The sequence below is a fragment of the Panicum virgatum genome, chromosome 9K, assembly GCF_016808335.1.
Source record: "Panicum virgatum strain AP13 chromosome 9K, P.virgatum_v5, whole genome shotgun sequence".
NCBI classification, from domain to species: domain Eukaryota; kingdom Viridiplantae; phylum Streptophyta; class Magnoliopsida; order Poales; family Poaceae; genus Panicum; species Panicum virgatum.
The window spans coordinates 11,378,700-11,393,523 of NC_053144.1; the positions used below are offsets into that span (position 1 = coordinate 11,378,700).

Sequence of the window (14,824 nt, forward strand, 5' to 3'; positions counted from 1 at the left end):
AAGAAGAACAAACTAGATGCAATAAATCCATATTCCATTGGAAATGATAAGGAGGGGTGATAAAAAATAAGAAAGAAGGAAACAAATGATGAGAAGAAGAAAATACCATAAGCTAGCGTGGATTAGGGGGTGGACGACGTGGAGGAGTGTAGTGTAAAGTATGGAAGAACTATTATTGAATTAGGGAAAGAACGAAGAAATAGATGGGAGGGGGTGAATAGGTTTCGCACGTCCTGTCGATTCTACGAAATAAAATAACAACAAACAAGAAGCAGCAGCACCGGCAGGTGAGTAGCAGGAAGATGCCAAGAAGCCGCCCCAAATCATTTACTTAGATAAATAAAAATAATACTACAACATCAAATGTAACACATAAACATAAAAAATGCTTAAAAAATTTCTTACGTAAAAAATAATTTTACCTCCAAATGAATAAATTTTTTTGCCATTAACCCGACCCTCAAAACACAACTTTGAGTACTATTAAAAAAATTACACATTAATCAAACTAAATATTCTTAATCAATGTTTACAACAACAAGCTTAGAACTATCTCAAAATGGTACCTAATTCAAACCTTGAAGGAGTATGAAAATAAAATCAAATTATTGATCCTCAAAACTACTTTAACACATCTTGATTTTCGTCAACAAAAAAATTGCTTTATGAAAGTTGATGGTCTGTTCGGCTGGCTGGTTCAGCCACCAGCCGCTACAGTCCCTCTCACAGAATACTATTCAAACAAGCCCACAAACCAGCTTTTACAGTACCTACCACTAGCCAGCCGAATAGACTATAAAAAATGTAACCTTAAATATACTTACATCTAGCAGCACAAATAATAAATATAAATAATTAAAAATGTAACATTAGAGATGGTAACATCTAAGCCGTGCAAATACACGGGTAGTCTTACTAGTTTGTTTTTAAAGATCAAAGGAGCAAAAGCGCATGCAGTACTGCATAGATGAATACAGAACAGGTATCTCATATCTGCGGGTACACATTTCGTGCCCTTTTTATGCATACTCTTACATGTATATATGTGTATGTACCATGCATCTTCAGTTCAGGTATCATCTACATGCCGTGCGTTTGCCGTGACACCGACACAACCCCAGCATTGCCAGGCGCAATGCTAGCTGAAACGCCTGCCAGAGAACGGAGGAGCACCGGCTCATCATCAGTTATCCTCTTCCACGACGCACTGCCTCGGCCGGAAGTTCTCCTCCGACAGCAGCGACGTGACGAGCCGCTGCAGCCGCTCGGCCCCGGGCCCGGGCCTCAGGAGCGCCGCGTCCCCGACCGCCGCGCACGGGTCGCCGCCGCTCCCGTCGCCGTCCCCGCCGCCAGCAGCAGCGCACCATCCCCCCGGCGCGACGGCGGCGCCCGGCCGGCGGCCGAGGACGTCGGCGTCGATCCGGTCGAGCACGGGGTCGTCCCGGGGGAACTTGCGCGCGAAGGGCGCGCCGGCGGCGAGCATCCGGTCCCAGTCGGCGAGGGTGAGGTAGTGCGGGTGCTGCATCGGCGGGTTGTCCCAGGAGATGAAGTGGAGGTCGCTGTTGACGGTGGTGTTGCGGAACGCCTCCGCGTTGCAGGCCACCGTGTGGAAGTAGCCCTCCGGCGAGGAGATGAAGTTGGCGTAGTACATGAGCACCGTGCGGGGCAGGTTGTCCCACCCCCAGATCAGGTACTCCACGAACGGCCGCGACAGCACCATCCACGCAGAACCTGCAATGCAATGCAACCACGTAGGTTGGGTAGGATCCACCAGGTTATTCTGCTGCCCTCTTTTTTTCTTAAAAAAATTGTTGTCATGTCGGTTGTGGACAAGTAGTGGCTGCCATGCTAATGCTACTGTGCTGTTAGAATATCATCCCATCCATTCCTTATAAAACCCCAATGATCGATATTTTATTCAGGTCACGGACAAGTATCCCGGAATTTCAGACTCAATTCTGCACATGAAAGATTGAATGCGTGATTGCCAACGCCTAGAAGAAAGAAAGTTCGTTGACGAGAGGAACATCAACGAGGGGAACACGTCGGAAGCAGAAACAAAAGAAAACAAGACGTGGCCTCCATTCACCACCAACAGATTATTAGTCAGGAACCATAATGCGATTCGTCAATAGTATAACCCAAACTGCAAAAAAAAGGGCCAAAATTGCAGGAAATTAAAGGTGGAATTACAGTTCCAAGCAGTCCAGCACGCAACACCACCAAGGTTCAGAACCGTTACTACTGCAGTAGGCAAGCAAGCCTGAACGAAAGCATCGCGCGCAGAAAACTTTTCCAATGTCAGCACTAGTAGTTCCTGTAGGCTTTGTCCGAAAGAGCAAACTCTCACTCACCACCAAGAGTGAAATGCGCAACCTTTAAAGCGTACTGGGTTTGCAACCACCTGCTAATCAACCAACTGGATAGCGCCGCTTCATGTTCATGATTGGAGCAATTCAGAATCAGGCGATGGAAACTCTAAACGACCTACTGGCTGATGGGAACACGTGATCAGTTCTAGAACTGTAGAGCAATCAATCAACACCGCGAGAAAGAGACACAGCAGACCAGTAGCGTGCTCGCGCTGAAACTTTACGACTTGCGGAGATTCTTCTGTCACTGTCAGGTACTGGTAACGATCACGGGTGATTTGAACAGGGAGAAGGGTGCCCATACCAGTGAAGAGCTTGAAGGCCGTCGGCAAGCTCCGCTTCTCCGGCACCCAGAACAGGTCGCCCTTCGTCTTCATGTACAGCGCCGGGTCGATGATCACCGGCATCGCCCTCGCGAACCTGACAGCATGGTGGACTCATCTCAATTGCCAAGAACAAATCAATCGAGAACGCGTGCACAGGACCTGCAATCGGGTGCGAGCAGAGCACGTACGCTTTCCAGCTGATGTTGCTAGTGTGATCGATGAAGTTGAGGTCGCGCGGCAGCTTGGAGAACACGTGCATCAAATCTGCATCAGGAGCAGTCATGATCTGAGCAGCTTTGATCGCCGGTCGATGCGCAATCGGTGGTGGCAACTGGGAACTGGGAAGGAGGAGGAGGATGATCCATACCGTCCTGCGTGACGAGAGGGTAGTCGGAGGCGGAGAGGTTGATGAACCAGTCCCAGTCGGCGCCGCGGCCGCGGCCCTGGCCCCAGAGGAGCGCGGCGGCGGCGTGCAGCGTGGTGGTCACCATGGTGGGGCCCCTGTAGGTGACGAGGTTGGCCTTCTCGATGACCCTGACGTTCCCGGCGGCGGACAGGACGGGGTGCGCCGCGACGAAGGCGGCGAGGCCAGCGCGGTCGGCGTCGGGCGCCTCCGCGTCGAGGTGGAGGACGTAGCGGTTCCGGGGGTGGTAGAGCGCGAGCAGGCAGCGGCGCATCATGCCGGCGTCCCCCACCGAGCCGGAGATGAGGTACGCGAAGCGCGGCGGGAGGGAGGCGGCGGCGGGGGGCGCCGCGCGGGAGAGCGCGGACTCGACGAAGAGCGGCGGCGGCTGGCGCGGCGAGGAGGAGGTGGGGCGGGCCGCCGGGGAGAGGAAGAAGCGGGAGGATGACGAGGGGAGCTGGAACGGGGAGGTGGCGAGCAGGAGAAGCAGCGCGAAGAGGCCTCCCGCGGCCACCGAGAGCAGCCAGCGGAGGTCGACGGACGCGGCGGCGCGCGCGGGGCAGGCGGCGGACTCCATGGCCGGTCGTGCCGGAGGCTGCCGGTCGTCGGAGGAGGCCGGGGCGGGGAGAGAGGCCCAGGAGGCTGGGCCGCGGCTTTATGGATCGTGCCCTGACGTCACGTCGCGTGTGAGAAGAGGGGGAGCACGAAGCCACGAAGCGCCGGGGATTTGGAGCGCGCGGTCGCGCCGCGCTGTAGGGACTAGGGAGGAAGGAACAAGAGTTGGTTGAGCCAGCAATCAGCAGCTGTAGGTTTTTGAAATTTAAATCTGGGGCCGAATAATTTAGTCGTAATTCTATTGAACAGTTTGGATTTCAGATGATGTGGTTCGACAGCGACGCAGATAAATTCCAGATTTGCCTAGCTCACAACGTAGTTGTGTAGGACGTACGACGACTTGATTTGAGAGCTTCCGGCGAAACCAATGATGCCAGCATTTTCGTTTCGTGGACCTGCGGGCGGCGACGTGCGTGCGATGAAGACAAGAGACGCCGAAGCCTCGCCGCGTCGTGCCCCGCCAGGACGCTGCCGTGGCCGCCGAACTGACACGAGGAGGCGGCAGCAGCCAGCAGGCGCGGCGTGGCCGCGTGGGCGGCGCCCGGCCCCGTACGTACGGCGCCGTCCCAACCCGTCCGGAGTCGGACGGCGAGCAGGACGTGGCGCGCACACCCTGGCGGCCTGGCCCCCTTGCACCCACCATTGTTGGTTGTTGCCGCTCCAGGACTGCTGGCCGCCGCCGCAACGTTCTACTAGTAGTCACGGACGGCGACCTGCACCTGACGCAGTCACGGGCGTGCTTCCGTGCGGTGCCGCCGTGCCGGCATCCATGTATCTTCCTCCCATTCGTCACTCGCGACGTGTCGCCATTACACCATCTCCGAGTCCGAGCAACCTCGCGAGCTGGCTGGATAAATCCAGCCGAACGTTGACAACGAAGGACGCGCCGCGCTCCTGGATTTTTGTCCCGTCCGCTCTTGATGGGGTGTTAAACAAGGGGCATCGGTCTCTCCTGCTCTCCCGTCTGGACGCCAACGCCTCCGCACGACGGCATCACGACACGACACGCACCAGAGGACGAGCAACTGCCCGGCGGGACGGGAGCGAGGGACATTTTCCGTGGGTTGCTGGGACCGGGAGCCGTCTCCTCGACGACGGAGACGTGGGGACGACAGATTCCTCGGGTCTTTTGCGGGACACACAAAATGCCAAAGCAACGCACAAAACGTCCTCCAGGTTTTCAGCCATGGCATGAATAGATTTGCAACCTCTCCCGTCCGCTTCCACTCACGGGCGCCCCGGCGGGTCTTCCCCGTCAACCACCAAAATTATCATCGGAATTTAGTGACTTGCACGAGATGTCAGACAAGCCAGAGTGGCATATGTATAATGTATTCAAACTCGTGGCGTGGCGAGTGGTGGACGCGAACCAAACAGACCCACACCTAAGATGGTAATGAGCCATGATCCTAATGGCATCTTTGCAGTCCACCATAGAATTTAAATATTTTAGCTCAAAATTATATAAAATTAAAGCCCGACGTCCGGTCTTTAGATTCTCTAGGCCAAATTGCAAAGGGACCCAATTGCAAAGTCCTTTACCACCCCTACCCACACCCGGCATAGATGCTAGCTGCATCTTTTTTTTTTGTGTTGTTGTCGTTGAAAGATTACATGTATGCTACATCTCGTCTCGTACAAAACTTCAACTAACACCAACACTATGTACTAGTAGTACACTACATACAAGCCGGTAGAGTCACCAAGGCTGCACAGCAAGCGTGAAGAACAAGCCGGGTGGTGGGCATCTCAACTTCTCAAGAAGCAAGAGGCTCAAGAGTACAACGCGCATGCAACAAGCGCCAAAGCTACCGCCACCGACTTCGCCGCCAGCCGTGTCGCCGCCGGAGCGGAAGACGAAGCCCCTGCTGGCGGCGTCGTTCCGTTGCCGGTCGCCGGTGCCTCCGCGGGGCAGGCGTAGCCGCAGAGGCTGGGCCTCACGACCCGGTAGACGCCCTTGCTCGCCAGGACGAAGATGTCCTTGCTGTTGTCCTCCCCGAACGAGAAGATGTAACCGAGCAACGGGTCGGTGCTGCCGGTGGCGGACTCGCAGGCGATCGGAGAGCTCTTGGAGCAGCTCAAGGGTATCACGGACGAGGTGTAGTTCCCACTGCCCTCCGGGGTCTCTGTGCCGGTCCACATCAGAGACGAGTACAGATCGGTGTAGAGGTACCTGGCAGAGCATTAGCAGATATGACTGTCAATCAGAGCTCCACAAACTAGAGAATTAATTAATGTAGCTAGAAACTTGTGGCAAATAAATTAATCAAGATGTTGAAGGAAAATACTTTTTTTCGAACGAACTGGGCAGGAGCTCTGCCTTTCAATTAAGAGGAAAAGAGTTAAAAGTATAAGAGCAAAGGGAGAAAAGAGGCCAGATACCCCTGCTGTGCATCCTGGACAAGAGTCCTAGGCGCAACACACAAACAAGTACGCAAAATAACACAAGGACTCAGACCGGAATTAAGGAACGTGCCCTCTTGAACTGTAACACAAACACTCTGAAGTATCACAGCCTATTCCAATGATGAATTGCCCTTTAAATTAGGTGTAGATCACTTCAAATCTCTGAATTTCAGGCTGAAGGAAAATACTATAGGCTATATCCTGTGTTATTCTAGACCCAACTCCTCTGAAACAAATAGAAGTGCTCGCTAGGCAGTTACTGCATACCTCCCGTATAAGCAAGGATCAGTAGACCCCCGATAAACATATCCCCCTGTAATTGATGCAGATCCAATTTCCTTGTTGACAGAGGAATGGTCGTAGCCCATGACAGGGAAAATGGCATTTATGGAGTCAAGTGATGTATTCCCCCCTGGCGACTGTTGTGGATGATAAATGTAAGGGCCCTCGTATGCACGCCATCCATAGTTTCCTCCCTTGGTGATCAAATCTACCTCTTCATATACATCCTGCTCATGTAGGGTAAAAGTCGAAAAAAAAATCAGATAGTGATGCCTGGCAAAGTTCAAGCTAAGGATCTACGTTTTATTCAAAAGTCTATCTTTGTTCCCTTGTTTCAGGATTACAAGCGGTTAATGAAAGGATTTTCATACTGGAAAATAAGATTCGTTATAAGTAAATCGAGACTTTTATCCTACTATATTTGAGTATAGTAATATACAAAACATTAAGTAGTTTTTTTAATAAAAAAGGTACAGAAAACGTCCCTATAAGAGGTTTAGAGAAGAATTGTTGCCATTCAATTTTTTTCTTGGTTTTGAAAGGTCGAAAAATGTGGCTTAATAAACTTAGAATTGGAATGGTACCTGCCCAACATCTCCACAGTAGAAGTACGAAGGCCTCTCAGAATCAAAACTGCATCTCCATGGGTTGCTGAAACCCAAGGCCCAAATCTCTGGTAGTAAGTCACTATCATCAGCAAATGGATTGTCCTTTGGAATGGAATAGTTACCCCATAAGCTCTGGTTTATGTTTCGACTCTGACCTGAAAAATAACAACATTATAAACGTTGAGCAAAACTCAATCCAAATTAAATATTATACTTCATCCTACACATGTAAAAAGGTGATTTGCTTTCCAAAGAAGGAAACATGAAATCAGCAAGTAACGTTGTCATTCAGATGTTAAGTTAACGGCACCATATACCAAAGAAGCACTGACAATTAGATTTCTGTTAACACAATCCACAACCATATGTACATGCGAAACATCTGGTCATCAAATTTTTGAGGAATTTATGTCCTTTTAATGTCTCTGAGTTTGATTCATTTAACATTATTTTTGACAGTAAAGTAGAACACTTTTCTTTGAACAGAGAGCATGAAAATTTCCTTAATTCAAACATTTCAAATGATTGCCCATAAAGTGAGAAATTGTATGGTTGAGGAATATAATGTGGTATTCTCAGTGCTAATGAAGTGCCACGCTTAAAAACATTAACCTTAACATTGCCACTCAGAAAAACAATGCAACTATAAGCTAAACAACTACAATCCTGCAAACTGGATAGTCTACAATAGTCCATTAAAAGCAATAACAAATAGTTGAGTAAAAGTAGTAACAAATATGCAGATGTACACTTAAGATTACACGCACAGGACTCCTTAAGAAACAAGAACAAAACCACTATTGCCAACTTACTTTGTGTGCCGTCAATGTCAAACCTCATTATTTTCCCCAAAAGTGATTTCCTTTTTTGAGAGAAATTAAAAGGGTCGCCTTTGCTTCCCCCATCCCCCATCATAAGGTAAAGATATCCATCTGTTGGTCCAAATAGTATTTGCCCTCCATGGTGAGCCGTATACGGCAGTCCCATTGTAAAAATCCTTCTAATCTCAGATGGATTAGCATATGTTGCCTAGAAAATAAAATAACAGTGAGAAAATATAACTAAGATAAGAAATTTTTACAGGGGAAGGTAAATAAAGCATACCATAGAAACATTAGATGAGGAGACTTTTGCAGAGTACTCTGAAACAACAACTTGGTACTGGCATGGCTGAGCACCATTATCAGTGCCAAGCTTCGACGGATCACAGTTAGCATCAGAATTACATGAACACCTACCAGCACATTTAGGCGATTGAGTTCTATCACAATTATAAGAAACAAAGAGGCGGCCATTGGTAGTGAACTTTGGATGAAATGCTATACCCATGAGGCCAAACTGAGAATCATAATGAACTTCATCAGTTAGATCAAGAAATGGGTTTGCTTCATCAAATTGTAGAGTTCCCCCAGAGCCTTGTTCTGGGATGGTTGCCAACCATATCTTTCCAGCTTGGCTAGACAAGAAAACTCTGTTGGATCCATCAGGATGCGGAGCCATGTTCAGATAAGATCCATTGCCTATTCTCTCAAGGCATATTCCTTTAGGTGTGGGTGATAGTTCTGTAGTGTTGAAGAAAACTGCATTTCCATTGAAGCATAAAGATTGATCTCTAGACGAGCCACCAAATGATGTGCAGAAGTCATTTTCTGAGCGCCAGACATCAGTGAGCTTTGATGATGAACTAGGTAGTCTTGCACTTCCTTGCAAGGAAGGTTGAAAAGGAGAGTTCACTATTGTCACATTTTTGCAAGTCTCCCAAACTATTTTACAGTAGTCTTGGGTAGAATCTTTTGATTGAGCAGAACTTGCTGAAGAAGTATAGTTGCAAAGGAGAGGAACCATCTGAATCTTTGAGCTTGAGTTGAACAACTCAGCTGAAAATGGACTGCATTCCTGAAGGTAAACCGAGATATTTGTCAGTATAGCGCAACAAAAGAACATGAAAATACTGCCTACATAAAGAACTGTAGATCTTTTTTTTTATAAAAAAAGCAATAGTGCTGACAGTGACATGCTTTTAGATACAAAAAAGCTCGAGATTTGACTTTGTCCATTATAGCATGACAAGCTTTTAGATACAAAACAAAATATGCGAATTTTTTTTCTTAAGCTAGAAATATGCTTTTCTCAATTATGTATTAACTGCAGAGAACAACTTGAATAAACATACTCCTCTGCTTGCGCAAGCACTAGATACCTGAATATACCCAAAGCATGCAGTTTGTCCTTTTATTTTCTTCTTTTGGGGATACACATCGATGTTTCTTAGTATATTCTTCCCAAGATTCTTGGTATTAACATGGGCATGGTAGCGGCAGACAGCACGCTCGTATCTCAACAAAGATCCCACTAGTTGTCCAGGCCTCCGAGATTCAAATAATATTTGATTGAGTACTCATATGACGGATCAGCACCGGTGGCACTATTTTAAAAACTAAAAACTACCTAGTATTCTCGAGAAAAGGAAAAAAGGACAAGTCCCACTACACTGATCCCCCAGCTTCCGTTTCCCCTCAGGCAAATCATCGAGCACGTCGCGTGCAGCCCAGAGTCGCAGTCAACAGTCAACACACAGCAGATGTTCAGCCACGCTAACCGGGCGCAGGGCAATTCAAAATCATTTGGTCGGCCCTTACCGCGCAGAGGACGGACTTGACGACGCCGGCGCAGGCCGCGTCGGAGACGTTCATGGCGACGAACCTCCTCCGCAGCGCGGCGTCCGCGGCGGCGTCGCAGCAGCTGCCGCCGCCGCCGCCGCCGCCGCCGTAGGCGGAGCAGAAGCCCAGCGTCCTGTTCAGCGGCACCGGCGCCCCTGCAAGCAACGATCAAGCAAGCAGAAAGTGAACGACCGAATCAATCAGAGGGTGAGCGCGGAAGCGAATCAGAGAAGAAGCGCTGCTCAGTGCTCACTCCCGTCGGTGCAGAGCGGGAGGGCGCGCGCGGCCGGCGGCGACCACGCGGCGAGGCAGCAGCAGACGACGACGACGAGGAGGAGGAGCGAGCCGCGCGCGCGCGCGGCGATGGCGGGCCTCCCCATCCCGTGCTACTGCGGCGGGGGTGCGCCTGGCTCCTGCGGGCATGGCCGAGCCCGCGCCGCGTCGCGGAGCAGGTAGATTTATTGGAAAGGTGGACTCGGGAGGCGGCGGGATCGCTCGGCAGCATGGCATGTGAGTGTTGACCAAGTTGGGTTTTAAATATGGAGGGCAAGTGGAAGGGGCATTTGTCTTTCGCTGCTCGCCTGTTCGGATGGCGACTGCTTTGACTAACATCACTGCCACTGGGCACTGGTCGCTGAAGGGCAAATCTAAAGCGGCCATTAGCTCATGGCAAACCGATACCAGAGTACTAGTAGAAAATTAAGAGATGTGCTAATGTGGTTAATTTGATACCCGGCACTCCGCATAGCTGGGCACCTTGAGTTTGACCAATTTTTAGTTTGAAATATATCTATTATCTAAGCAAGCTGATGAAGCGAGGGCGTGTTTAGTTGGTGAAAAAGATTAGATTTTGGTACTGTAACACATTTCGTTGTTACTCGCCAAATAATATTCAATTATAGACTAATTAGATTTAAAAGATTCATCTCGTACTAATCAGTTAGATTGTGAAATCAGTTAATTTTTCAACTACATTTAATACTTCATGCATATATGTACAAAAATTTGATGCGATGAATGTAGGAATTTTTTGAAAACTAAAGAAGATAGATTTAGGTGAGGGTTGGAGGGCTAGGGACCACTACTGGTCGGTGGTACTTGTGAGCTTGACGCCTTTTGACTAGGCAGAGCCTGTGGGCGCCAGCGGGGCCGCGTCAACATATACTACGGTGATAAGATAAACAAAACGTCTCGAAATACTATACTCCTGCCTCCTTTCACGACAGATAATCGAGCGGAAACTGAAATTCCAAACGTTTCTATTTTGTAAAAAATAAATCGATCGAAGATTTGATTAGTTTTATCGCAAGCGCCCTCGGCTGAGTTGACTCTAGCGAGTCGATGCAACATGCAAGCGAACACGCCTGACGTGACGAGTGCGAACAGAGAGATGCGAGGTGTGTACTGTTTGAACTTGCCTTTTCAGTGTCACCGAAAGTCACAGCGCATTCATGCATGGCCAGCCCATGCATATTGACATTGTCTACTGCGTATAACAATTAGTGAGTGACGAAACCGTGAAACACAGAAGTCAACGGCAAAGATCGTCTTTCAACAAGAACAAAAACAGATAAAAGCTTTGCGCGAAGCGAGCTCAAAGTCGCCTTTTCTACCTTCAATTCAAACGTCGGCGCGGCTCACACGTCACGGTCAAGGGAACAATTCAACGGCTGGAGTCGGCATTGGCCCATGGTTCATTGGTCGCACAAGGTTTGACTTTGCTAGCACGGTAGTATGTACTACTCTCTCTCTATTTCAAATTATAAGTCGTTTAATTTTTTAACTGCAAATCTGACCACTTATTTTAGGTCAAAAATATTATATAAATATAGTTAAATTCAAGTCATTATTGAAGAACATGTATTGATAAAGCAAGACACAACAAAAGAAGTTATATTTTGCATAGGAAAAAGTCTAGATTACTTCCCTCAACTATAGCCAAAATTTGAATAATCCCCTAAATTATCGTTTGATTCATTTTACCCCCCAAAATATGCAATTTAGTTCATATTACCCTCTAATATAATTTGTCATTTTTATTTCTCCATACATAGATATAGTTTTAAGTTGAAATTTTACAAGATAACAATACATACCATAACGCTATTAGAAAATACATCATAATTTTTACCATTATTTTGATAGGTTAGAATATTTAATAATAAATTAATAATTGGAGCTCAATATTATATGAAATCTAATGCGGAAAATATTTTTTTATATAAATATGCATTGTGATGTCCACTGGGGGCCTGCAAAATTTGAAATTAAAATTCAATTTGAGTATGAAGAAATAAAAAACATAATTTATATTATGAAATAAAATAAATTAAATAATATAGTTTAGGAGGTAAATTGAACCAACTTATAGTTTAGAGGGTTGTTGACGTAAAAATTAACACACTGGAATCCGAGGGCAAGTGTTCACCAAGTACGGAAAAGTCAACCAAGCGTGCCAGTCAATTTGACCTGAAATTGACAAGGGAGAAAACAAAGTCAAATTCGAGAGCGTATCGGCTGGGATTCCGAAGATCTCTCAGATGGGCGTATCGGCAAGCTTTGCCGATACTACAGACGACAAAAAGATATTAAATGCAAGCACGTAATAAACAAGCGTACCGGCAGGATTAGCCGATACACTAAACGACAAAATCAGCTTTGAACAGCCGATCGTGTATGTATAACAAGATCTAAACTACGAATGTGTAGATCAGATGATGTGAAGCTAAAAACAGATTTAAACCGGCTCTTGAGATAACAAAAGTGTTACTCCAAAACCTAAAGCCGATATAATATGTTTTTAGATATGATAATGGCCAAAAAGCATAGGAAAACCTACAAATCTAGCCGATATCGATAATTGGTGAATAAATCTAGACGAGACGACAGCGATACACTCGGAAGTCAAAGCCTAGATAAACTCGATAACTTTTGAATATATTTGAACGAAGCCACAGCGATGCGCCCGGTAGTTAAAGCTCAAATATACTCGGTAAAACAAAAACTCACCAGCAAATCAAGTCGCTCGAATGTGAGGCGTCCTTGATCAACTTGAAAGAACTCGTCGAAAAAAGAAGAGAAAAGGCAAAGTCGCCGAAAAAAGTGCAAAGGAATTGTAAAGTTTGTTGTATTGGACGTGTATCAATTTTTTTCGGTCCCTTACAACTGATATATATAGCCTAGCGCTATCAAGTCCTAGCCGATTACGGCAAACATTACTTGACCCTAAAGAAAAGACTATCTAAAAGATAAACTACTTAAAATATTACAACCGAATCATCAAGATTTTCGTAGAGTCCGGATCCACTTCTCCTTCCTTGACTTCATCGGCCGAGTACCAGAGTGGACTAATCAGCATCTTCGCAGAATATTCTCCTGGCCCATCGGACGGTCTCCATCGGCCGATTCCAACACTGTGCAACTTTTGTTTTCTTCTAAATCGGCCTCATCCTCTTCACAAAAATCACCTTCCTTAACACGTGTCAAAAAACAGTGTCAACACATGCTCCCCAGTTTCGGAATAATAGATATGTTGCTCCGAAATTACTGTTAATCTTTACTGCCAACGTTCAAATTTATCTAAATCTCCCAATCAGATGGTGTATCGAATCCCCATTTTACCCTCGAGCAAAGGTTATAAATATCTCCATCTTCTTTTTCGCTGGCACTTCTCCTGTAGCACCTCCGCTTCCTTCTCTGTTCAAGAACACACTCGCTTTGCCGCCGCCACTGCAGCTTCCTAGGGTTTCAAGGATCCAAATCCAAGAACTCCCCCTCCGGCAATGGCTTTCATCTCCGAGATCCCAGAGGTACGTCTTTTTCTTCTATCTGCATCTTTGCCCCCCCCATTCTTTTTTCCGATTTCTTAGTCGCATTTCTTATTTCCTCCTTTATTTTTCAGAATCTTAGGGGTAACGCAATCATCCCACTAGAAAACCAATCCGGCATGGTTTGCTTAGGTCCCATGGGAAATCCAGATCCAACTAGTATAATTAACCTGGAAACCAGCAGGATCCCTCTTAAGTTCTCCAACATGAACCAAGATTGGACTCCAACCTTCAGATCTTGGCCGAATGTTACTCCCGGATGGAGAAATTGGTTCCGCAGAATAGCGAGTTCCCAAAAGACCAATTGGGAACAGTACGATATTAGCCAATGCCTGAACCTATCTTTATCGGAGATGATCAGGAACGAGCCGATGCTCATATCGGCCTCTTACTTCTGGTTTGATGCGCTCAACGCATTCATGTTTAACCATGGACCAATGACACCAACCCTGATGGATGTTGTGATGCTCACTGGCCTGAATATTCATGCTGCCATAGACCTTTTCGTTTGCTAGAAAAAGCATCTTTCAAGATTGAAACCAAAAGTATTGGCTGGTGGAAAGGATATATCGGCAAGAGCATGAAGACTGGATCAGTATCTGTCAGAGAGCATACTGCCTTTCTCAACATGTGGCTTGAGAAATTCATCTTTTGTGGCAAAACAGTTGGTCCAACAAACAATAATCTCAAGCTGGCAGAAAATCTGGCTACTGGTAATCCTGTCCCTCTCGAAAAACATCTTCTGGGGCCAGTTTACCACCTGCTTGATCAAGTATCATCCAGACTCAGAAAGAACCAGCCGATCACCAACTTGGGAGGCCCCTGGTGGTTTATTCAGTTGTGGCTGCACATGTGCATGCACAAAACTATGACAGTCGAATTGTCAGAGATAGAATTCCCATCAGAAAACTTCACTGAAGAAGAAGAAACCATCACTCGCCGATGCACATCATTCGGTGAAGCAGCTATCATGATTTCCAATGATCCCAAGACCCTTGGCATTACTGAATTTTTCAAGTCTTTCTACAATGGGTTCCCAGAAATCTCCACTATCTGGTTCGCATATCAGGACGAAAAAGTTATGTATGAAAACCCCTTCAAGTTCCAGCTCGACTCATGGAAGACCGACGAAGAAGCCACCAAGATCATGAAGGAAATAATTTCCCCAAGAATTCTGTCAATTAACTTTACAGCTGGCAAAGATATCCCTAGCTATGAGTTTTATAATCCATCAGTGACAACCAGACAATTGGGATTTGGCCAAGTGCCCCCTTTTCCCTTCTTTGCTAGCAAAGTTCAGTTTAGAGGAGCCCTTGACAATAGCT

The 14,824-nt window shown here is 46.9% G+C and overlaps 2 protein-coding genes across 2 annotated transcripts; both read right to left on the bottom strand.

Annotated features, from left to right (window-relative positions):
- Positions 1–879: 879 nt before the first annotated feature.
- LOC120650129 (beta-glucuronosyltransferase GlcAT14B-like) lies at positions 880–3,824 on the bottom strand. The gene is made up of 4 exons (XM_039927151.1): positions 3,066–3,824; positions 2,887–2,962; positions 2,677–2,792; positions 880–1,731 (listed from the first exon to the last, which is right to left on the bottom strand). Exons 1-4 carry the CDS (start codon positions 3,676–3,678, stop codon positions 1,184–1,186), a joined length of 1,353 nt encoding a protein of 450 aa, XP_039783085.1. The 5' UTR covers positions 3,679–3,824; the 3' UTR covers positions 880–1,183.
- A 1,457-nt stretch (positions 3,825–5,281) lies between these two features.
- Positions 5,282–10,145, bottom strand: LOC120650130 (HIPL1 protein-like). The gene is made up of 7 exons (XM_039927152.1): positions 9,926–10,145; positions 9,652–9,827; positions 8,117–8,908; positions 7,825–8,041; positions 6,989–7,167; positions 6,390–6,631; positions 5,282–5,889 (listed from the first exon to the last, which is right to left on the bottom strand). The coding sequence occupies exons 1-7, from the start codon at positions 10,050–10,052 to the stop codon at positions 5,490–5,492; spliced, it is 2,133 nt and encodes a 710-aa protein (XP_039783086.1). The 5' UTR covers positions 10,053–10,145; the 3' UTR covers positions 5,282–5,489.
- Positions 10,146–14,824: the final 4,679 nt, after the last annotated feature.